Source organism: Halichoerus grypus, chromosome 13 (genome assembly GCF_964656455.1).
Source record: "Halichoerus grypus chromosome 13, mHalGry1.hap1.1, whole genome shotgun sequence".
In the NCBI taxonomy this organism is placed as follows: Eukaryota; Metazoa; Chordata; class Mammalia; order Carnivora; family Phocidae; genus Halichoerus; species Halichoerus grypus.
In genome coordinates, this window is record NC_135724.1 from 87,253,246 (window position 1) to 87,278,384 (window position 25,139).

Genomic DNA, 25,139 nt, shown 5'->3' on the forward strand with positions numbered 1-25,139 from the left:
TGAGCTCGCATGGAAGAGAATCTTATTCCCGGAAAGGAAAAAGATACAAGGACTCTGCCTGATTTTGTTACAAACATGCTACATTAAGCCCTTTGTTTAGTACAAGTGGATAGATGGTAAGACTTCTAAACAGATTTTTTTTCACTAAGAAGTTATGACTTTTTTACTTGCGATTAAATACGTGTACAGGGTGCCTGGGTGGCTCAGTTGGTTAAGCGACTGCCTTCGGCTCAGGTCAAGATCCTGGAGTCCCGGGATCGAGTCCCACATCAGGCTCCCTGCTCAGCGGGGGGTCTGCTTCTCCCTCTGACCCTCTTCCCTCTCTTGCTATCTGTCTCTCATTCTCTCTCTCTCTCAAATAAATAAATAAAATCTTAAAAAAAAAAAGATATTATCCTATTAAATAAATAAATAAATAAATAAATAAATACGTGTACAAAAGTGATCAAACTTACCTGAATGAAATGAATTTCAAACTTCTGCTCGAGTGTAACCACTGGCCCGCTCACTATCCCCAGAAGGAGAGCAAGGCCAGCCTGCGCTATCTCCCCTGCCGCTGTGTAGGTGAGGCTGTACTTGACCTGCAAACACAATGGCACTCCACACACACCCGTGCCCGCTGCATGAGTAACTCCAAATACACAGAGGAGGCAAATCCTCTCCCAGTTCTCCACTCGCAGCAGCTTTTCTCTCCTGTCCCATCAGATTTCGGGAGGTAACGCCTCAGCACCACCCCCAGCTGACAGGGTCATTTGAGCCTCTCTGTACCTAGTTATATGAATTCCAAATCAGCAGGTTTGAACAGAGTGTGATCAATCTCTGCAGAGGAAATGTGTTAAAACAAAAGCAACAAAAAACAAATTCTGACATATTCGTGAAAGTCTCTAGGTTTGTGGAGAAAAATCACACGCAATTATTTCAGAGACCTTACTTAAGGAAGCATCCTCTAATGACACGGTGTACCGGCAAGCAGGAGGGCAAGCCAAGAACACCAATACCTCAGGACAGGCCAGAACCCCCTTTGGAGGGCGTCCAGTTACCCCCTCAGGACCACGCAGCTTGAGTCTGCCACACACAGACTCAGCTTTCCAAGCCAAATCGGGTACCTACCTCAAGAACGACATTAGTGCAGATTTTAACATCCCCAGCCTCAACAAGAGTCTGGTTCAATACGACCGAGTCCTCCAGTCGGGTTAGTGTTTTATTCAGAGACTGAACGAGGATAGACTGAACAGTGATAGGGATCTGCAAAGCAAAGGAGAGCTGGCTCACTAAGGACACTGTCCAACAGAGATGAATGAGTCACAGTGACGAGAACCTGAAGACAAACCTCTGCAAATACACTGCCAAGCAGGGAAAAACACGCAAAAGAACAATATGCACACTCCAATTATATACTCGCAAAAATACAGATAGATACTTATACGTACATGCCTTTACATAGGAAATACTAGAGAATATAACCACAACTTTAAAAGTGGTTCTCTCTGAAAACCTACGTTCACACAAAAACTTGTATACAAATGTTCACAGCAGCATTCATAACAGCCAGAAACTGAAAACAATGCAAATGTCCATCAACTGATAAATGGAAAAATAAAATATAGTATATCCATATAAAAGAATATTATTCATCCATAAAATGGAATAAAGGGCGGATTCATTCCACCACATAGATGAATCTTGAAAACATGCTAAGTGAAAGAAGCCAGACACAAAAGGTCACATATTACATGATCCCATTTATAGGAAATGTCTAGAACAGGCAAATCCATAGAGACAGAAAGTAGATTAGTGGTTGCCCAGGGGCTGAGAGGTTTGGAGAAGAATGAGGAGTGCCTGCTAATGAGCACAGGCGTTCTTTCTGAGGTGATGAAAATGTTCTGGAATTAGGTAGTGGTGATGGTTGCACAACCCTGTGAACACACTAAAAACCACTGAATTGTACACTTAAAAATGGTGAGTTTTATGGTATGTGAAATATATCTCAAACATTCATACACACTCACAACTCCATCATATCACCCAACATGTGTATACGCTCCCCTCCACAGCACAGCTCCTACCGATCATGCACTCGCTCTGTACACACGTGTGCCCGTGCTCCACAGTCCCAGGACACACGCCCCAACCCCCACACCCTCCCTAAACATAGGCTTGACCCAATTCATGAACAACTTCTACACGCACCCTTACACATACACACTAGGTGGTGGGTCATGGGAAGAGAAAACAAGAGACAAGTCTTTCAAGCAGAATCAGGAAGTCCTGAATAACCCCATGCTATTAAAGGACATCTTTCATTTATGGCCACTGGCAGCAGAGTGACAAGCAGCAGGCAATCCTTTAAATGGCTCAACCCTCTAGGGAGTTGGCCTCTTCATACTGTGCGACAAATCTGACATTTGCACTAAATGTCAGCACTTAGAAACCACTGTTTAGGAAGGAATCTACCTTGTATCTAGTTGTTTGTATTGAACTTTGCCCTCAATTGTGTACCCTGCTCCCATGACCAAGAACACCTGTGACTGTCCGTGTAAGTCAAACCTCTAAGAACGTGCCATGGTTCGGAGGCAAAAACAAGCCGTCATGTGACAAGAGTGGCAGGAGGGCAACACCAGTCGCCACAACACCCCCCGCGTAACAAGCCCTACGGGCCGGTGTAAGACCTACAGAGGGAGCCCCTTGCTACGAGCTCATGAGCTCTTCAGTTTACATCCTCAAAAGACAACCCTGGATTCCTTTATCTGAACCTACTGATCCCTGGTTCAGCAATAATGCAGGGTTCCAAGAAAATGCACATCCTTCCAGACCAGCCTCTGACAGAGCCGTTCCGGTGGTGTGGGGGTGTGCTTGGCAGAAACCAAAGGGTCCAGGCTAGACGAGCTTTGGAAAGACGGATGGATGAGTGTAGGTGGAAAGAGCTGCTCTGGTCTATCAACAGCCACTGGAATGGTCACAGAATGAAAATGGTCGGGCTACTCTGGTTTCCTGAATGTCCTATTCAGCCATATCCCATTTCCACACTACCCTGTGGCAAAGAACTAAAGGATACTTAACAATGAAATTATAGACCCATAACTTCTTTCACGGACGGTTCACTAGATATGAACTGATTCCAGGCAATCCTAACAGGCTGGGGAATGAGGAACCTGGATCCAATTTTTATATTCATCATCTAAGAAATCTTGGAAGTTACTTTTTAAAAACACTTTAAGCAAATCTCTGATATGAGCTGACATGTTGTCCGTTAGAGCACAGCTCTGGTATCACACAGATCTGAGTTACAAGCCCCAGTCCGTCACTTCCGGACTGCATGGCCACAGGGTGTGAAGAAAAAAGGTGTGTGAAGCTTGGAACTCGGGGTCTGGCACACAGTACAGCTCGTCCAGTGTCATGGCTGAGAGTAAGGTCTTTGCGGATTCCTGTCCCAGCTCTGCCACTGCCTCTCTCGGTGGCCTTGAGCAAGCTAATTCACTGCTCTGTAACTCATGTGGCAGGGAGCGACAACAGTCCCTACCTCCTAGGCTTGCTGAGACAACGGACCTCAAACACGCATGGGACTTAGAACAGTGACGGCACACAGTACATGCCTTTCCATCACATCCCATCATCCTCACAACAGGTCTTCCCTGCTTGACTGCACCCATCTCCTAGGCATTCGCTCAATTAACACATAACCCACTGAGTGCCCAGCACTTACGAGGCCCTACCCTAGCTGCAGATCTAGCCTGCAGAAGGCAGAGAGGGTTGCCGCCCCCACAGACAGTTCAAGGTTGAATGGTAGAATCAAAGCACTTTCTAGAGGCTGGAGGTATTTGAGAGCTAGTCTATTATATGGTTTTCAAACTGGGTTCCTGGGAACCATAGGATTCCTCAGAAGAACCAAAAAGGAGAGAGACGGGAAGGCCGGGCAGGGGGAGGGCTCTGGGCCCCACCCCTGCTTCAACCAGGGGCTTTGGATCCAATCCAAGTTACACATTAGGGAGAGTTCTGCTTGAGATCACATTTGAAAAAACTCTGCAACTAAAACAAGTTTGAAAACACCTTTACAGATGAGGAAATCCGGACCCACACACGGAAGTGTGAAGCCCAAATTCACATGACTATTTCCTTACAAGTATCTACCTCAAATACGTGTGTGTGTCTCGAGACTTAATGAAATCAGGTACAGTAGGTAGCATGAGCACTGTCCCCAGTGCTGCCGGGGCGCCAGATGCTGCACGGAGCACGTCATGTGCATCCTCCCACTGGAACTTCACGTCGGCCTCTGGGGCGGACACTCACCATCTGCTGGACAACTGGGGGAGTGAGGCACATGTCACAGGAGAAAATAATGGCAAAGCTGAATTTTGAACCAAGGCCAGCCAATCCCATGAGCTCTGGGAGACTGTGACAAGGTCAATGCCTTGGGCCTCCTTGGAGACTGTATTCACAGACCCAAAAATAAGGGGTAGTAGATCCATGTTCCTTTGCTCTGACATATCCACAGAAAGACCTTGGCCACCTGCTCACAGCCTGACAGAACCTCTGAGCCGGGGCCAACAGAACCTACACCCATACCTCAAGCCCTGAAGCTACACTGGAGTGTCCCGCCCCTACACAGGTGTGGACATTCACGGGGCAAGATGCTTCTACCTTCTACCCGGGACAGATAGCGCCTTGGGAGCTAGCCAGCTCTCTGGACAAGAGACCAAGAAGATCTCAAGGGATGCTGGGGAAAGCACAGAAGCCAATCACACCCATTGTCTCTCAACACAGCTATGCCATTTAAATATGAAAAAAAGTGCTAACTTTGAAAACAGGGAATTTGAAAATCTGCCCCCCCCTTTTTTTTATTATGTTATGTTATTCACCATACATCATTAGTTTTTGATGTGGTGATCCACAATCCATTGTTTTCGTATAACACCCAGTGCTCCACGCAGTACGTGCCCTCCTTAATACCCATCACCGGGCTAACCCATCCCCCCACCCCCCTCCCCTCTAAAACCCTGTTTGTTTCTCGGAGTCCATAGTCTCTCATGGTTCATCTCTCCCTCCGATTTCCCCCCTTCATTTTTCCCTTCTGCTAATGTCCTCCATGCTATTCCTTATGTTCCACAAATAAGTGAAACCATATGATAATTGACTTTCTCTGCCTGACTTATTTCACTCAGCATAATCTCCTCCAGTCCCACCATGTTGATGTAAAAGTTGGGTATTCATCCTTTCTGACGGCTGAGTCATATTCCATTGTCTATATGGTAATTACAAAAGGGTCGGCTGCTACTATGAGCTTCCCTATTTCACTGGTGCTTGCCTTTTGGCAAATGTTGTGACTGGCAGCAAGGTATCCTTGTAATCCTAAGTGTATTCATCTCAAAAGGTTTAGAAATAAGACCGTGCATTATCAACTATTTTACTTTCCATCAAGAAATACTCTTACCTCTGCCTTTGTTCTTAAACCAGGCACCTAAACAAAAAGAAACAACAAATTTTGTTAAGTACAATGAAAAGCATTTGTATTGCTTTTTCAGACCATGGGTTAAAGGGCATAATTATCTTATTAAAGACTTCATAAAGAGGAAAACAGAATTTCCTTAAGACTTGCCGCCTACATATTTTCGTATCTATGTCATAATTATTTCCTTTCCTATATTCATTTCCTTCAGATTGGAAGCTTAATAGAATAGAGCAGCCCCACGGAGCTGGTCTCAGGAAGTCTCCCTGATTCAGTGTAATCGTTCAGTACTTTCCACATGGTCACCAGTGACACAGCGCTGTGGGGAAGACATGGCTCCTAGCCTTCCGGTCACCCTCCTGCGCGCGTCCACACTGGAAGGCCACCATCGCTGGCCCGGGCAATTTCCAATGCCTCCTAACTGCTCTTCCTGCCTCTGGCCCAAACCCCTCAATAGTGAGTTCCTGCCTCCCCAACACAGCCGAGCACTCCTTCCGAAGGCCTCGACTTCCCTTCACTTCCCATCCCCAACTCCCCCAGCCTTACTTCTCATCACAGGACACCCTACAGGGCCAAAGGGAGCTTCGGGGAGGGGGCTGAGTAGACATGCTTGGAGAGGCCAGTGCTGAGAGAGCTGTGGCTGCACGCCTGACAGGCTATTTCCAGGACCACCACGAGAAGTCAGCTAACTGGAAGAATCCACAGGCCTACGTGGCTGACTTATAAGAAGAGGGGAAGAGGGAATGGTAAGGGAGAGGAAAATCTTCAACCTGATTCTGAAGACTGCAGTCTGGATGAATACTGATGTCATGGACCACCCTACTCCTTTCCTGTTCCCCCCAAAATAAGGAAATCAGGAGGTGAGGGTTCACAGTAATCATACGGTTTTTCATCATTGAAAAAAATCTTCACCTCTTGCAACCCTCCATGCCATCCCCCAAATGGGCCAGTGGCCTCTCTTATCTCTTCAGGCTTCAGTCACTACAACCAGAAAGAAGGGGCCTCTATACTGCCGTGACCTCCCGTGACCTCTTCTCCTTCACCAGCAATCCTATTTCCTGCCTGTTCCTTCCTGCTGACTTCATCTGCCAACCAGAAAGTGGATTTTCTATTCTTTTCTGGCCTGTCTCTCAAAGAGGTATCTTTTTGGTGCTAATGTGATCATTTCTGTCATAGACATTAAGATGTTTTTATAATTTCTAAAGTTTTCAGTTATTAAATCAAGTCTTTTTTTTATTCAGGAGAAAGACATTATTGGTTACCATCAAAATGAATGAAAGCCAAAAAACAAAACAATGAATAAAAGCAAAATATGAACTATATAAAAATAATTATTTTAAGTGATTATTTCTCTATCTTTGGTATCAGTATACCAAAGAACTAGAGAAGAAAAATTTAAACTTGAGTTGTCAATCATGTACTGAAATTATTCTATACTTGTCATACTTCAAAAGGGTGCAAAGAACAGAAAACAAATCTGACGAAGAAGTTTCACTTCAAAATAATTCTTACCCTCAAAATTTTAGGGCTGCTGTAATAAGCCATGCCCAGGGCTTCAATTTCTTCACACTGTTCCAAATTTATCCTTCTGGTGCACTTAACAGCTTGGTTCACCAGAAATGCTGGAAATCATAACATTCCCAAGGAAAAAAAAAATGAGAAAGAAGAAATTTTTTAACTGTCCAATGGTAACTAAAAAACTGTAGTCTAAGTAAAACCATAAAATAAATTATAACACAGATATACAACATGCTTAAAAAAGGACTTAAAATTATATTTTTAATAGGTAATACACTCAATTCAAAATTCAAAAGGCACAAAAAGATACTGAGAGAGTGTTCTTCCAACGCTTGTCCCCCTCACCCATCCCCAGACACCACCAGAGACAACTACTTGTCCCCAGAGACAACCAGCATCAAGTTTGTTGTGTATCTTTCTGAAATATTCTATGCAAATAAAAGCATGTGTGTACATATATTTTTAGTATTTCTTTCCCCTTTTAGAAACAAACACATGCTATATATTCTACCCTTCGCTTTTTTTACTGAACAATGTATCTTGGAGTTCAGGCTATCTTAGAACATGATGAGCTTCCTCCTCCTCTTTTTTTTTTTTTAGGGATAATTAGTATTCTATTATGGATATGTCATAATTTATTCACCAAGTTCACATTAACAGACACTTAAGTTGTCTCTAGCTTTGCCATCACAAACAATGCTGCAATCTATTTTGCAAGCGGGCCAGATTCTGTAGGACCAACTCCTAGAAGCAGAACAATGGGTCAAAGGGCATATTCATTTGCAATTTTGACACATATTGCTAAACTGCTCTTCACAGAGGTTGTACCAATTTGTAGTCCCGCCAACAACGTAGATGAGGGCCTACTTCTCCAGAGCCTTCAAGTTCCTAAGCTTTGCCGATCCATTACATGGAAATGGTATCTCAGTTTGGTTTTAATTTACACTGTTCCTACTGTGAGCAGGGTTGAGTGTCTTTTCAACAGAATCCCCTTTCGTTCCTATATGAAATGATGTTTCATTAGGCCACATGCCACCATACACTCCTTAGCTAGCTTCTTCACAGTGATGCCGCCTTAAGGATCAGAGAACCACGCCTGCTGCCTCCCACTGCCAAGACAGTTACTCCACAGACTCTATGATGCTCCTGAAAGAAGCAGGTCCCGCGGGAGGTGGCTATGTAGGCTGCATCCCTGCTCCACCACTGCCTGAGTGAGCCTGAGCAAAAGACTGAATGTTTCTCAGTTTCCTCATCTAAAAAATGAATAATCCGACCTTCAGGGATTATTGTGACAATCAAATGGAAAAACACATGCAAGCACACGGTAACTGCTTAATAAATATTAGTTATTGACAAACTTTAGCTCCAGTGGAGAAAGAACTTCCCAAAAACTAGAAGGGTTAAACAACTGAGCAGGCTGGTTTCAGGTAGTGAGTTCCCCATCACTACAAGTGTTCAAGCAGTGACTGCATATGGCAGAAAAGATGTGGTTGGGAATCTGACCTGCATAACCTTTGAGGCCTCTTCCAACTCTAAGACTGTTTCCAGTTATGAAGCCTGTTTAATTGTGACTACTATAAATTTAAACTAAGAGCAAACTCTGTTTATAGACAGAAAGAAAAATACCCACAGTCTTACCTGCAGGGTTATCATCAGTGCACAGAGATGACATAAGGGGAGAGGGAAATCTCAAAAATGAATCTGAAGTCTGCAGACGAGCCCCATACTGCAAAGAGACCAGCCAATAGCTATTATGGTGCTAAGAAAGCATTCATGCAACACATACCGGACACCTACCATGTGCCAGGCAGCATTATAAGCATCAGGAACACAGTGATGAGCAAAACACAGATGCAGTCTTTGCCTGCATGGAGCGTACACCCAGCTGCCCCACCCCTTTCTTTCAAGGGTATGTGTTTCTGTGTATGTGCATGTCGTTTTATTTGCAGGCTTTTTTAAAGATTCGCTTAGAGAGCGCGCACGTGCGCGTGTGTGCAAGCATGCGCGTGCAAGCACGTGCGCACAAGCAGGGAGAGGGGCAGAGGGAGACGGAATCTCAAGCAGACTCCCAGGCAGAGTACAGAACCCTACATAGGGCTTGATCTCATGACCTGAGCTGAAATCAAGAGTTGGATGCTTAACCGACTGAGCCACCCAGGTGCCCCTGCAGGCTTTATTACAGAATTCCTCTGGAAAGGTATATAAGAAGCTGACATAGTGTCTGCCTCTGCAGACAGGAACTGGGTGGCCAGGAACAGGGGTGAGAGAGGTAATTTTTTTTTTTTAAGATTTTTATTTATTTATTTGACAGAGAGGGAGAGCACAAGCAGGGGGAGCTGCAGAGGGAGAGGGAGAAGCACGCTCCCCACTGAGCAGGGAGCCTGACATGGGGCTCGATACCAGGACCCTAGGATCATGACCTAAGCAGAAGGCAGATGCCCAACTGACTGAGCCACCCAGGTACCCCAAGGTAATTATTTTTTACTAGCAATAATTAGTTTTTTTTTTTTTAAAGATTTTATTTATTCATTTGAGACACAGAGATACAGAGAGAAAGAGCATGAGTAGGGAGAGAGGCAGAGGGAGAGGGAGAAGCAGGCTCCCCGCTGAGCCAGGATCCCAATGTGGGGCTTGATCCCAGGACCCTGGGATCATGACCCGAGGCAAAGGCAGACGCTTAACCATCTGAGCCACCCAGGTACCCCAGCAATAGTTATTTAAATAACAGATATAGCACACGTTAAAATCGTAACACTGATGGGCCTTCCTTCCCAAAACCAAACTACATGAAACCTTTCCCCAATATTAGAAACAAAATTTACACCTATTGTGCATACAACCAATTTTCTTGAATTTAAAAGTATCCAAATGCTTTGGTGCCAACAAGGATATGGGGAAACAAACCCTCTCCTTCACTGGACCTGGGAGTTTAAACTCCTGTAATCTTTCTAGAGGGCAATCTGATATGGATATTTTAAATTTCCATTCATTTTGACTAAGTTAGTCCAGTTATAGGAAGGTATCTAAGAATTAAATCAAAGACATAAGTATCTATAAGAATGTTCATTGTGGATTATTTATAATAGAAAAACTGGAAACAAATGTCTGTTAATAGTGGAATGGCTCAATAATAAAAGCCAATACATACATAGAAGGGATACTTTGTATCAGTAAAATGTAGCTCCAACAGTAGCTCTGACAAGTTACTTTCCTATACAGAAGTTTTTCTTATCAGTTAAATGAGGACAATGATGTATCCTTTTCAGGGTCCTATGAAGTAATGTCTGGAAAGCTCTGCAAGAAATGGTAACTTTTATATTGATATGGGAAGATGCCTAAGATTTATCACTGAGTAAAAAAGGAAGCTTACAGAACAATGTAGATAGCTATAAACCCTACTTCTGTATAATACTATATGTATATTTTTATAGATGCATTTAAAAATCAAGAATATAAACCAATCTGTTAACAGTGATTTGCAACGTGCATTTTAGTGGACACAGGGGCCTTTCCATCCTATGTACCTCTATACTTTTAACTTTTAGAATTAGCACATGGTGCTTTTTTACTTCTCTTCAAAGATGCTTCCAAAAAATCGGAAGCTTATTCAAAGTTAATGTATATCGCATTTAAAGGTTTACTAATGAATAGATATAAAATAGCACACATCTTCCTAAAGCCTGTAAAACTAAATGTAGCTTTGAGAAGAGGACCAGGCACCCAACCAATCCACTCTGTGTCCCCAGCAGCATGACTCAAGCACTCTGCTGCGTCTTTTGAGGTAGAGAAGCACAAAGAATTCTGCAGAGACAAAAGCAGGCTTACTAATGAATAAACAACTTTCAACCCTATGTTACAACTCAACTACTCATTTTTAATTTTTGTGATCTTTGATTTCTAGGCATGAACATTAAGGTTTTCCCTCTATAATGTGAATTCGGTCTCGGGGAAGCCAGTTTTGATACTGAAAAATTAACTTACAAGGATGGGATATTTGCAACAAGATGGTGGACTTAATCAAGTTCTTGGCTCACCTTATATTTAGCAGTTGCTGGAATGTCCGACTGGGTTTCGAAAGAAATCTCTGATTCTGAACTCAAGGAAAAACCATCAGAAGTTTTCATCAATTTATCAAAATTATTTTCATCAGGCACTTCTGGATTAATAAAGGATAACGCGGGTTTATCTGTTTTTTAGAAAAAGTATTTTAAATCAGCATAAATATGTACATTATTTATATAACATAATATTTGGAAACAGTTTTTAGTAGCATTAAGGCTGATGTGAAAAAAATAGTGTCTCTTTCCGTATTTACTTTACCCAAAATTTCTTGAGTCTTATTAAATAAACAGGATCCCCAGACTTGGCCTGCTTCTCTAACAGTGTGGAAGTAATGGTTTCTAAGCCTGCAGGCAAACAGCACAACAGAAGCCAATAATAACCAATCTTTCTCCAGCCCATGGACTGAGAAGCCTGCTGCATTAACCTCTAAGGCAAAGCTCTCTGAAGACGGCCACAGGGACAAATGATTTTTTTCTACCCTCACACAGCCACCTCCAAACCAAAGCCCAGGAGAATAATGTGGCTGTGTACAGAACATCTTGGGAGAAGGAGGAAATGGGCTGGTATGTTCACTTGCCTGGTGTTACGTCATAGAACTTGACAATGACTAACCAGTCCTTACTTTAGATTACAAATCCCAGAGCACTGGGTGGCTCTGGGTGGCTCAGTGGGTTAAGTGTCCCACTCTTGATTTCATCTCAGGTCATGATCTCAGGATTGTGAGACTGAGCTCCGTGTCCATCCTGGGTGTGGAACCTGCTTAAGATTCTCTCTCTCGCCTTCTGCCCCTCCCCCTTCCTTTCTCTCCCCCCCCCCCCACAAAAAAAAATCAAAGAGCATTTGCCTAGTTTTCAACTGCAAGGGAACAAATTCAAAATATAAAGATGTTCTGAAAAGATGATGAAGCTTAATTGATAAAACCATAAATATATCTCTGATCTTAGATATCTTAACATTTTAAACTTACATGTACTTTGGATCTAGACACCTATTTGAGCTAAATGCTCAGATAAAAATAAAGATCTTGTTTTTATGCAAATATTCTTAGTAAAAATAAAAAAGAAAAAAGGAAATTGAAACCAAAGCTCAACCTGATTTTCAACCATTAAACCATGAAGAAATTTAAAAAAATTATATACACACACACACGTAACTTAAATAAACCTAGATTCCTATGTGTGTCTATATATTATAAACACCAGTGAAATAAAGTATGAGATTTCAAAAGACAACTACATAAGCACATTAGTTTTAAAGAAAATGCTCATGCCCACAGGTCTATAAAGTTACTTGCAGTGGCCTGTGAAACGGCCTCAGAAGATGCACCTTAGCCAAACCATAAAATTATTGCTTAAATCTAACCGAATGAGACATTTTCCATAAAAGAACTTTTTATTTTTTATTTTATCTTTTAAAACATTTTATTTATTTGACAGAGAGATAGAGAGCACAAGTAGGCAGAGTGGCAGGCAGAGGGAGAGGGAAAAGCAGACTCCCCGCTGAGCAGAGAGCCTGATGCAGGACTTGATCCCAGGACACCAGGATCATGACCCGAGCCGAAGGCAGACACTTAACCGACTGCGCCACCCAGGTGCCCCTCTATAAAAGAACTTTTTAAAGAAAAACTTTCCAGTGCTTCTCAAAGCATATCACCATCAAATACTTACAGTTTGTAATATGAATGCAGAATATAGATGGGTTAATCCGGTCGACAAGTTTAAATACCCTTTGAGGTGGATTTGCTGTAAAATTCAATGAGTAGATGGCTGCTTTTTGACTACAAAAGTGACTATCGCCCCTGAAAATTAAAAAATAATAGTACAAAATTTTAAGGCATATGCACACAATCTTAGCTAGATTATTTTAAAACTGTCAGATGTCTGCACTGTACTATGTTAACAGCTACATGGAAGATATTTATGAAAGCGTGATGTTAGAACTGAATCCATTTTTATTTAGTTTATTCAGTGTTAAAATGTTTGGCATTTGAAACTTTTTCCTCTAACAGGGAAAATATTAAGACAAGTAGAATAACCTTTAAGGAAATCTTGTCAAGTATGGAATAAAGATCAGGGTATAATTTTGATGTAAATGAACCCTGTAAACTCTGACACAATCAATCATATAAAATTTTGCAGAACTTCAGATTGTTTTTAAGTACCCAAAATGGATCCAAAATTCCTTGTCTTGAGAATAAAGAGGTCTTCAAAGGACTGTGAGAATCAGAAAATGTGAAGTCATCTGGAAGTTTGGGGGCTTAAAAGTTAGGGTACAATCAAGACTTCCACCAACCCCAGACTGGACAAACTCTAATCAATTTGATACAGATATGGTGTGGAAACAGAGATGTATCAAAAAAGGGATCATAATCTACCTAATGCTTTAAAGCCTTTTCTCAATATGTATTGCCCCAATATTTCCCATGTCATCGATATGTTTTTGCAATATTATACGAAATGACTTCATTGTATACCAACTTATTAAGATTCTCCAATTTTTTTTAGCCAATTCTCTGCTGTTGGTTTGGGCTATTTCTAGTTTTCCCCAATTACATATAATGCTATAACATCATCCTTGCACATATATCTTTATGAATGTCTCCAGCTATTTTCTTGGGCTATGTTCCCTGAAGTGGAATTGCTGGATCAAAGGTAGGTGTGTTGTTCAAGGCTTCTGAGACATACCGCCAGATCTCCCTCCAGAAAGGGAAGATGCATGCTCACCAACACCACAGTAAGAGTGCCTAGGTCCCTGTATTCCTGCCAAGGATACTATCCAGTTTCTACCCTTTGCCAATTTCATGGGCAAAAATCTGTTATCTCATTTTAATTTGAATTTTCTCATTTACTAGGGAGCTTAAACATTTTTCCATATGGTTATTGCTCATTGGTATCTCTTCTTCAGTAAGGTGCTTCTTCATATCTACTGACCATTTTTTATTAAAATGTTTGTCTTCTCAAAAAAAAACAGGGCGCCTGGGTGGCTCAGATGGTTAAGCGTCTGCCTTCGGCTCAGGTCATGATCCCAGGGTCCTGGGATCGAGTCCCGCATCAGGCTCCCTGCTCCTCGGGAGCCTGCTTCTCCCTCTGCCTCTCTGTCTCTCATGAATAAATAAATAAAATCTTTAAAAAAAAAAACAAACAAACAGAATATCTTCTCAATGGTTTGTGAGAATCCATATCTTTAAGAATCTCCTTGAGTATCACGAGTTGTAAATATTTTATTCCTGTTTGCAGCCTTTCAATTTTACGGTGTTTTTTGTCATACAGAATCATTTTGATGCATTATCCTTCTCCCACCTGACTGGAATTACACTTATAAATTAAGTTTCTATAAGTTAGTTTACATGTTTACATAATGATTCTTTCTATCCCACCACATAAGTTTCTCCATTTATTCAAATGTTCTGTCTCTCACTATATTTCAAGTTTTCTTCACATAAATTCTAAGTATTTAAGTTCTTTTTTTTTTTTTTAAAGATTTTATTTATTTGACAGAGAGAGACAGTGAGAGAGGGAACACAAGCAGGGGGAGTGGGAGAGGGAGAACTAGGCTTCCCGCTGAGCAGAGAGCCCGATGCGGGGCTCGATCCCAGGACACTGGGACCATGACCCGAGCCGAAGGCAGACGCTTAACGACTGAGCCCCCCAGGCACCCCAGTTTTTTTTTTTTAAGATTTTATTTGTCAGAAAGAGCACAAGCAGGGGGAGCAGCAGGCAGAGGGAGAAGCAGGCTCCCCACTGAGCAAGGAGGCCAACGTGGGACTTGATCCCAGGACCCCGGGATCATGACCTGAGCCGAAGGCAGACGGTTAACCGACGGAGCCACCCAGGTGTCCCTTAAGTTTTTTCTTATGTGACATTTCTATTGGGTGTTATGAATAGCATCCATTTCCATTATATTTTTTGATGGTTATTGCTGAAGTATAAGGAAGCTATCGATTTATTTTGTAAGTGGCCACTTTTCCAAAAACTCTGTAAAGTTCTAATGGCATATCAGTCATTACCGTGGCATAAAAAATATTTTTGAAAAAAATAAGCAGTATATATGAGAAAACATCTAGCTCTAAAAAATTTATGAGGCCTACTGGGTCTTAAAGGATACACAGGAGTCAGACAAAGAAGGAATGGCTAATCCAAGTGCAAGAATGGCATTGGCCAAGGATGGGTAATGTACTGGTGTGGTCTAGAAAACTCTTGAGTACCAACGTTAGGCTGCATGGAGGATTCAAGATGCGGGTTAGTAGGAAATAGGATCTGAATTTGTCAGTTTGGGGGTGGATCTGAATCCAGGCTAAGGAGTCTGTAGGTATGAGAGCTTCTGAAGGCTTTTTTAAGTGAGTGACAAGATGAGGTGTGAGCTTATATAGAGGGAGTAGGAATGGACAGACACAAGGGCTAGCGTGAAGGAACACAGCAGAATGGGACACCTTACTCTTCCCCTTCCAGTCTGCCCACTCTCAAATCCTGCACAGTGGATCAGTATCAGTTCTGCATATTTCTCTAGTCATGACCTTCAGTGTGCGGGGGAGGGTGCCTATTCATCCTTATCTGCAACAGTTTCTTACTCAGCTCCCTGCCACCAGGCTTAGCCCCTGTGACCCATCATCCATGCTGCCGGAGAACTGCTTAAGATGGGAATCTAATCCCCTCACTCCCTGGCACCCTGCAGAATTCAGGACAAAATCCAAACCCCTCAGCATACACACAAGGCCCCTCAAGATCGGACCCCTGTCATTGTGGCACACTCTTCTCAGCCCCCTTCTCCAGCCACACTGAGCTAACTGCAGTTAAAGCAACAGCATACTCCTTCACCTCCAAGACTCTGCCATGCAGCTCCCTTGACCTAGAATGCCTTCCACTGATTCCATGCTGGCCAATTCCCACTTGTCGTTCAGAACCCAGCTCTGATTGTCTTTTCTAGAAAGCCTTCCCTAGCCCAACTGCCTAGGTTAGATGCTACTCCTCTGAGCTGTCTCAGTGCTGGGGCAGAACTGCCACCCACTCCTCTATCTCCCTTACTCAATGAGCTCCTGGAGGGCAGGGCCACATCCAGCTCACCTTACATCCCTGGCGCTCGTGAAAGGTAAGGCGTGGTGTGAAAGAAGGCTAGATGTGAGAAGGCAAAGGAGAGGCAGGAGTCAGGGTAGCCTCCAGGTTCTGGCCTAGGCGTCTATCTGAGAGAACAATGGTAGAGAAGTCAAGAGAATACTAGAGGGTTGGTTAGGGGTGGAGGGGAGAAATTCATTCACTGATTCAACTCACTTCTAATGAGGGCCAACTATGTGGCAGGAGCTGTGCTAAGCACTACTGGCATAAGGGATGTTATCCTTGCTCTCGTGAAGTTTACATCTAGTGAAGTAAACAGACATTAATCCAATAATCTTAACAATAAATTTACAAATCATTAGATGATAGGATTAGCTGTTGACAGTTTAGCAGATGTAAATAAACCTTTTATGAATTAGAACCTAATGAGAATAATCAATTAATTGGGATTATCAATTTTGATTTCATTATTTCTACACTTCTTTTTTAGGAGAAAGTCATAAGCAAAACTAACTCAAATAAATTCTGAGGTCCTTTCCTGAGGGCACTATGGATTCAGCTCTAACTTCTATACCAGGGGTCCACAAACCACACCTAATTTTGTGAATGAAGATTGACTGAAACATAGTCATGCCCATTCATTTACATGGCTGCTTTGGCGCATCAATGGTAGAGGTGAGGAAGTTGCAACAGAGACCACTGGCCTCTGAAGCTTAAAATATTTACTATATGGCCTTTTACAGAAAAAGCTTCCTGACCCACATTCTAAATAGTCTATATCTAAAATTCAGTGTTGACTAATAAGGGGCACCTGGGTGGCTCGGTCGTTAAGCGTCTGCCTTCGACTCAGGTGATGATCCCAGGGTCCTGGGATCGAGCCCCGCATCGGGCTCCTTGCTCCTCGGGGAGCCTGCTTCTCCCTCTGCCTGCCGCTCTGCCTCCTTGTGCTCTCCCTTTCTGTCAACTAAAATAAAATCTTAAAAAAAATAAAATAAAATAATAAAATAAAATTCAGTGTTGACTAATAAAAGAAAAAATGACATTCTAAATTATGATCTTGAATAGAGCCAAAATCTCACTCTCAGGCTTTTGATACTTATTAAGGCAGAAAAGCAGAATGATTTCTAACAAAGATTGAACCATGTTGTAGTCCAGATACCCAGAAAAATATTCTGACTACAACATACCATTCTCCAAACATTTTTACAATATTAGAAGCAGATTCAATTTCCCATTGGTCAGTAATATAGTTTCTCATGAGAGGCACCTGGGTGGCTCAGTTGGTCAAGTGTCTGACGCTTGATTTCGGCTCAGGTGATGATCTCATGCGTTGTGAGATGAGCCCAACAGCTGGCATGGAGTCTGCTTGAGATTCTCTCTCTGCCTCTGCCCCACCTCCCACCTTATGCTGTGTGTGCACTCACTCTCAAATTAAAATCTTAAAAAAGAAGAAAAGATAGTTTTTCGTGGGAAAAACACACTGTATTTCCAAAAAGCATTCAATCTATCAAGTATCAATTGCTACAAGACTAAATTTAAGTTCGCTATCTCTGAATAATTGGTCCCGTCCCGAATAAATTAACCTCTTTTAAGTACTGTATTTTTCAAAGACCTTTGAAGTCTGAATTACGAGAAACCAATTATTCAGAAGAGACTGTTTCTTTACCTTGTAATCGACTGGCAATATCACTTTCCATTGTCCTCCTATACAATGTGAACTGTGAGAATTCCTGGTAGATTTACATATCAGAAAAGTGTAAACAAAGCTTTCCTGTCTAATATTTTGTTACAAGTACTATGTCCACAACAAAAGCTGTAAAATTCAACTGCACTTTCCACCCTAGGCTATATACATGAGACTAATTCACTTATACAAAAATGTGCACATTATCTGTTTACAAATCAGAGTGAAATGTAATTCAATCTCTGAATACAAAGATTTCCTTATACTCTTAACAAAGTACACTCTCTCTTGCCTTTGGCCTCCACTATCATCCGGCAGTATGCAAATAAGGGAGAGATACTCTTCTACGTATTGGTTTGGATGGCATGGCTTCTGAATGATGCAAAATTCAAGAAATCCAGCTTTGGGTTTTTCAGCCTGGAAAATTTTTCACTTTCTGTCCCCAGATTTTATAATCTTGGTCCAATTTCATCAAAACTGCATGCATCACCAACTTACGTGACAATCGGAACTGAACAGGCAGAAAAGACACTGAAATCCATGGAGCTGCAATCAGGATCACAACAGCAGTTGACGTCACACTGCGCTGGAGTCAGGTCACAGACACACAGAGCAGCAACTACAGAAACAAGAGGTAGGATGCAGAACTTCTCCATCAGCAAGGAGTGACTGCCCCCTGCCACTGCAAAGTACCAAAAGTCCATTTCATACAAAAGGTCTATTTTATTTTTCCTATTGCACTTTGAGGGCGATCTGTGAAGTGAAAATTAGTCAGTTTGAATGCTTCTCAATCTGAGGTTTCCCCAAAGTAGCTAATCATCTGACTCACTTGGAAAGTTCTGTTTGTGCTCTACCTACAAGGACTCTGATTTGGTAAGCTATGAAACCCAGGCATTTGTGTTTTTAAAAATCATCCAGGTGATGCTAATTAAAACAGGTTTAAGAACCAGCACGCTAAATCACTTCTCTGCCCATTAGAACCACCAGTTGGTAAGCTAGGAAACCCAGACATCTGTTTTTCAAAAACTTTCCAGGTGATGCTGATAATTTAACCAGCACTAAATCACCTGCCGGACCATAAGAACCACTGGTGTAATAGTACAGATTCCCAAGCTCCACCTCTGGAGACTCTGATTCAGAGGAAGAGCCCAATGAAGCCCACCAGGAATCAGGGCTCTCAAACTTGTTTCTCTCTTCAGGTGTCACCTGCGGCTTTGAAGCTGAGCCCACATTCACAAACTATTGACCAAGAATCAAACTGGCTCAGGTGCTTTGTACTTGGGGTTCTGGAAATATCTTTGGTAATTTATTTTTTTTTAAGATTTTATTTATTTATTTGAGAGAGAGAAAGAGAGCACAAGTGAGGTGAAGGGCAGAAGGAGAAGTAGACTTCCTGTGAGGCTTGATCCTAGGACTCCGGGACCATGACCTGAGCCAAAGGCAGACGCTTAACCGACTGAGCCACGCAGGCGCCCCTATCTTTGTTAATTTAGACAATAAAGCATGACGGGAATAGAAATCTCCCCACTTTGCAACATTTGATTTTTCTTTTTTTAGAAAGAGAGCACGTGAGGAGGGGCGGGGAGGAAGGGGCTGAGGGCTAGAGAGAATCTTAAGCAGACTCCATACTCAGCGAGGAGTCCCCTGAGGGGCTCAATCCCACAGCCCTGAGATCATGACCTAAGCCCAAACCAAGAGCTGGAAGCTTAACAGACTGAACCACCCAGGTACCCCCACAACATTTAATTTTTAATCATAATGACTCTCCGGACTTTAAATTCCCTATTTTATTTGTCAACCAGGGGAGGAAAAAAAACCCTTTTAAAGATGGCAGAGCGGGGGCGCCTGGGTGGCTCAGTCGGTTAAGCGACTGCCTCAGCTCAGGTCATGATCCTGGAGTTCCGGGATCGAGTCCCACATCAGGCTCCCTGCTCAGCAGGAAGTCTGCTTCTCCCTCTGACCCTTCCCCCTCTCGTGTGCTCTCTCTCTCTCTCTCATTCTCGCTCTCTCACATAAATAAAATCTTTAAAAAAATAAAAAATAAAAAATAAAGATGGCAGAGCATAAGAACGATAAACACTGAATTCATGGTAGTAATTATTGCTGGGAAGGGGAAAATAAGATCACACTTGTCTTGCCTATAATGTTTCCTTTTTCAAAAAAAATCTCATGCAAAACAAACAAGGATCTAAAGCAAATGGTGGCAGAGATTCCATACAACATTCCGATTTGCATGTATGAACTAGTTCACAACAAAAATGAACTTTAGAAAAATATAGCTCAAAAAAAGGTAAAATAGCATACTCTGGAAAGAAGTGTATGAATAAGAGGAAGGTTTTGCCAATACACAATCCTTTCTTAATCTGAGACACGGGAGTCTTCTCCCGTAAGCTAACATACTTCCCTCTCGCCAAGCACTCTTCCACGTGCTTAGTAAAATGAAAATGCAATTCGAGCATGTTAATATAAAAAATAGTGTTTAGGCTCCCTGCCTTATGTGTTTAAAATTACAATCTTGATTTTTTCAGAACTCAAAACCCTTGTAAGTAGCTATAAGACTAGTAAGGACAAAGCAATAGTGTTTAATAACTCCACTGGGGTGGGGGGAGGTCTCTATCCAGGATGTGAGTGTACTTAATCAGCCAACAAGTATCTGCTGAGCACTCCCAAGGTCTGAGTAGCTCTCAGCTGTTCTTCTACACCTCTTAACATCAACATGCCTGGCTCTAGAGCAAGACGCTAAGGAACAGAGCTCAGATCAAGATGAAAGTTACTTCTCTCTTCCCACCTGTAACCCATCCTGCACATGGTGTCCAGTTCTCCACTCAGAGTCAGCCCCTGCTCCAACACCTGCCAGGGGTGTGACCTAAAATCAGGCAAATAATTCACCTACCTGAAAAATGGGGATAACCCACATCATAGGGGATTAATTGACATACATTACAGACAAAAAGCTTAGCACAGAGCCCGCTACACAGTGAGCAGTGAATAAATCCCAGCTGTCATCTATTATCATTACTTTCACAGGCCTAAAGCAGGGCCCTTTAAAAAGATGAAGTGCAAATTCATTCCCCCATGCTGGAAAAACAGCCCTGAACACATGCCCTAATAATGATAGTCCAAGAATAGCTTCATTTGGGGGAGAAATCACATAAACAGATGGAATACTTAGATGGATAAAAGACAACCCAGTCCAAAAACCTTAGAAAATTTTAGGATATTGAATACTATGCTGTAGTCTGTCCCCATTTATCATTTATTTACCTCAACTAATTCATTAAATCAACAGTTTCGCTATAAAAGCTTTATTTAAAAAAAGCTTTATTATATACTGAAATAGAAAATGTATTTCTCTGTGCTTTTCCTTACTCATTTATACTTTTACTTATGCATATTCCTTACTAATTTATAAAGGAGGCCCTTTGGAGAAATGATGATTCAGGAACTGAAGTCCCAGAGTACAAGATATCGCCCAAGGATGAGTTTTCTATTTACTAATACTGAGCTTTACTCAAGGTCTTCTTCTCTTACGAAGGGGAAAAAAAAAAAAAAAAAACCAAAAACCAAAAAACTGCATACATATTGGGGTTACAGTCAGAGGACTTAAAGGGTTTTGGGTTTTGTGGGTTTTTTTTTTTTCGTTTTGTTTTTTTTGAGATCACAAACCTCTTTGAGAAACTGCTAAGAACCCTCACCCAGAAAAATGCACATTCACAAAATTTTGCACTCAGGGCATAGCCATCTCAGGGTCACATCCATCCCCTTAACTCATCCATATCAAATCAGATTATAAAATACTCACTAATCTAACTCCAGAATTAGACCACTTTCTGAGAAATATGTTAATTATCCCTAATGATGAATCCTAAGAAGTGGACATAACCCCTCACCCCGTTGTTTCCCAACTCCAACCCAACACAGGAGGAATTCTGGGGTTTCATAATTCAAGTCCACAGACAAGGGCCTAGTCATATTTATGTAAACTAGACTTCTGGCGTTTCTTTTTGCTAAATGAAAAGTTCAACACATCCTATGCATTCAATTTCCACAACTGCCCAGAAACTTTGGATTTACATAATTTCATCGCTGGTGGTAAAGGTGCAGCGACTCGTTCATTATTACCTTTAGCGTTAATGTTGTCCAGGACCACTGCAAGTTATTTCAAAGACTTTATTCTGTCCCACTTACGCTCTCTGAGCCTCGGTTTTCTCTTCTGTCTGAGAGGAACAAGGAGGTCTACCCCACCGGTCGCTGAGACAATCAACACCTATGAAATACTCAGCGATGCCTGCACACAGTAAGCGTTCAACAAACGTTTACTATCATGATGACAGCCTCACCCCGGCTACCCGCTCCAAGTTGGATCACTCTGGATCCCCAGGAACTGCTACTTGGTACCCACCGTCCGTGACCGGGGTGGGCTTGGGGCCAGTGGAGGGCACGGGGGCCTTGGGGGTTCCAGGGGGCCCAGGAGACAAGGCGGGTCGGAGAGTCGTCCCGGCTGCCTGCGTAGAGTTGAGGCCTTCCGTCGTCACAGGCGGAGTTGCCCTGGTCTGGGCGCTCACGGAGGCCCAGCAATCCAGGAGCATAAGCAGGAGCGGCGGGAGGCCCTGCGGCCCCATGGCCGAGCGGAACTCAACGCGACCGGCGACAAGGATCGTGCGTTGCCTGGCAACCGCGGCGGCTCGGCGCGGGGCATTACGGGAAGGGTCCCGCGAGGCCGCACGAGACCGCGGGGGCGGAGGGCGGGGCCTGGGCAAGGCCGGCCACGGGGGGGGCGGTGACGGGGGCGGTGACGGGGGCGGGACGAGGGACGCGGACGCAGGGCTGGGTGAAGCTAGTGGGGGCGGAGGACTTCCGAATTCCCGCGGTGGTTTCCAAGCGGACTAAGGCGCTTGTTTAAAAAAATGCATATTTCCAAGTTGTGACTCGGAATTCAGACTCGGTAAATCTAGGGCAGTGTCCAGGAATCAATATTTTTAACAAAGGTCCTGATGTAACCACTGAGGGGACGAAAATTTGGGATCCTCTCTCCCACAGCTAGTAGCACAGAGACCACTTCATCGTCCTTGAATTTTCTCTGTCACACACCCTGTCAACACCAGCTTTGTCTTTTTTGTTTTAGATAGCCGGATCTAAGGAGGTCGCCAGATAACTTCTAGTCACCCTGTTGTAATAAGGGGGACAAATGAGCACTTCACTTTTTTACAAACAAAAAAACTTGACAAAAATTAAGTAGAATGATGTGTAAGTTTTAAGTGAAAAAAAAAAAATCTGTATATAACGCTACAAAATGACATGGAGACCACAAGACTTACTTAGGAAAGCCCCTCCAGTCTAAACTAGCTTATTTAAAAAGATACCCCAGCCCAGGGATGTTGGCTATATCGTTGACACTTAATTTCCTTACAATTCAGAAGTAAATGTCAAATTAAAATGTCATGGTATTTACTCAAGAAACACATTTACCAATTCAGAAAAAAATGCCAAAATAGTACATGTACCTAGTTTATTAAATTTATATAGCAAAGTTAAATCATCAAAGTGTCACCTTGAGCACCTTTCTCTGGCATACCAGAGAAAGTGTAGAAAAATATAATTGGATCAAAGGTGTACTACAGATATTTCCTTTTTTTTTTTTTTTTCCTGCGAAGGATTGCTTTAACATCTGACTGAAATTCTGGACCATTTTTAACAACTAATGTAATGCTTCCCTTTAAAAAAACAAAACTGTATTTTCCTAACCTTTATTTCAGGGTCTATTGTTTTTTTAAACCTTCTCTTTACTTCCAGGTACTACTTTCTTTTCTATTCCCTAATATCTGTGAATCACTTTGTCTTGTTTTCTATTTTGAAATTTTAGGCTGCTGGATTAAACTTTGATGAAGAGTCCTTTGGCTATAACATTTTCATTTTATGGTTTGGGAAATCATCTCACCACCCCTTTTTGTCCAATCTCAAATACTTGGTAGCTTGCCCAAAGGTAATTTTATGACATCTTGCAAAGTTGAAATGAGGGCTACCATCAACTCAGATCCATTTTGCAAATCTTGGGAACATTGAGACTTTTCCTTTCACAGGTGACCCATTTCTGCCAGGCTTTTTTCATCTTTCAACCTAGAGGATCCTTTCTCCCTTCCTTCTCCCCTGCCCTTGGCAGGTTCCCTCATTAGGATGGAAGGACACAAGGAAGGCCAAGATCAATTTCTGTATTTTATCCAAAACTGCATCATTTGGGTTGTGCGTAAATGTTTGTGATTAAAAATGTCCATCTGTTTCTCTAGGATTATTGGCGTTCTCAATTCCTTATAGTCTGTGCCAACATTGGGAGGAATCAAGACAATTCAGCTCTTTGGAATTCTGCATTTGGAAGCTGCCTGATATGAGGAGCCTGAAAAACCAAAGACAGGAGTGGCTAGGTGGAAAAATAGCTAAGGCTGACTTTTTAAGGCAGCGTTAACCACTCTGACTTGGTCTTTGGTATGGTTTGGGGTGAACTGGTTTCTCACCTGTCTAAAATTAGGTATCCAGTTTTTCCTATCTTTATTCAACTTAGCCAAATATTTTACACATAGGGAGGCAGAACCATCAAGCTTTATAAAGGAATTGCTTAGCACTACAAGGAGATCAAGGCTGTGTGAGGACAAAGGATTGACTCTACCACTTTGGTTGAAGTGAGCAGTCCAGTAATTGATTTCTAAATCAACACCCAGAAGAAAATAATCCTCAGTTTCTCTCCGCCTCCCATTCTTCATGTGCCCAGTCAACCACCAGGCATTATTCTTGTTCTGAAACACTATGGGGACAGGAGGACTATTTGAGCAGACTTCACATTCTTGGAAGTTCCCAAATTTACAAGTTTGACCTTTTCTGGAAATGAAGTAATAAATATGGTCACAGACATACACTCACAAGAATGAAATAAGAATTCCTTGTCTACCAAACAACTTTAAAACTGCATCCTATTAATGGACCATACTGCAGTTCGAATAAACTAGTTGGGTTTTTAAGAATCATTTTTGGCTTTATTATTTGCATACGGAAATGATGAAAGTTACAGAAAATACCACTGTACACTGTACTGTGACTAGATTTGACATTTTGCCATATTTACTCCATATTTCTTTTTAGTCAGTTTCATGATAATTTATATACAGTATAAATTTCTTTGTGTAGTTTTTGCTGTACAGGTTTTTCTCACGCATCGATGTACAGGGGTTTTTGGTATAGTTTTATGAGTTTTAACAAACACATACAGCCATGTAACCACAATCACAATCAAGATATAGAACAATTTTACCACCCCCAAACCCTTCCCACTGGCCCAGCTCTTTAGGACAGTAATCTATATTCTGTCCCTAAGGTTTTCCCTTCTCCAGAATGT

The 25,139-nt window shown here is 42.2% G+C and overlaps 1 protein-coding gene across 13 annotated transcripts in view; it reads right to left on the bottom strand.

The window, feature by feature from the left end:
* Positions 1-22,461, bottom strand: part of TCTN1 (tectonic family member 1) — a 33,460-nt gene extending 10,999 nt beyond the window's left edge. For 3 of the 13 annotated variants that reach the window (XR_013443509.1, XM_078060983.1, XM_078060982.1), the window contains exons 1-9: positions 22,158-22,460; positions 18,254-18,374; positions 12,691-12,821; positions 10,996-11,147; positions 8,600-8,687; positions 6,956-7,065; positions 5,429-5,455; positions 1,111-1,245; positions 456-581 (exon numbers count right to left, since the gene is read on the bottom strand). Coding sequence is in view for 12 of the 13 variants with exons in the window: in XM_078060983.1 (XP_077917109.1) it covers positions 456-581; positions 1,111-1,245; positions 5,429-5,455; positions 6,956-7,065; positions 8,600-8,687; positions 10,996-11,147; positions 12,691-12,821; positions 18,254-18,374; positions 22,158-22,377 (1,110 nt within the window). In the remaining variant the exon portion in view is untranslated. Of the gene's footprint in view, positions 1-455; positions 582-1,110; positions 1,246-5,428; positions 5,456-6,955; positions 7,066-8,599; positions 8,688-10,995; positions 11,148-12,690; positions 12,822-16,083; positions 16,187-16,287; positions 16,375-17,258; positions 17,279-17,338; positions 17,510-18,253; positions 18,375-21,877; positions 22,044-22,095; positions 22,115-22,157 lie in introns of those variants that run through there. The other 10 variants (XM_078060984.1, XM_078060981.1, XM_078060988.1 and 7 more) reach the window with 10 other exon arrangements.
* Positions 22,462-25,139: the final 2,678 nt, after the last annotated feature.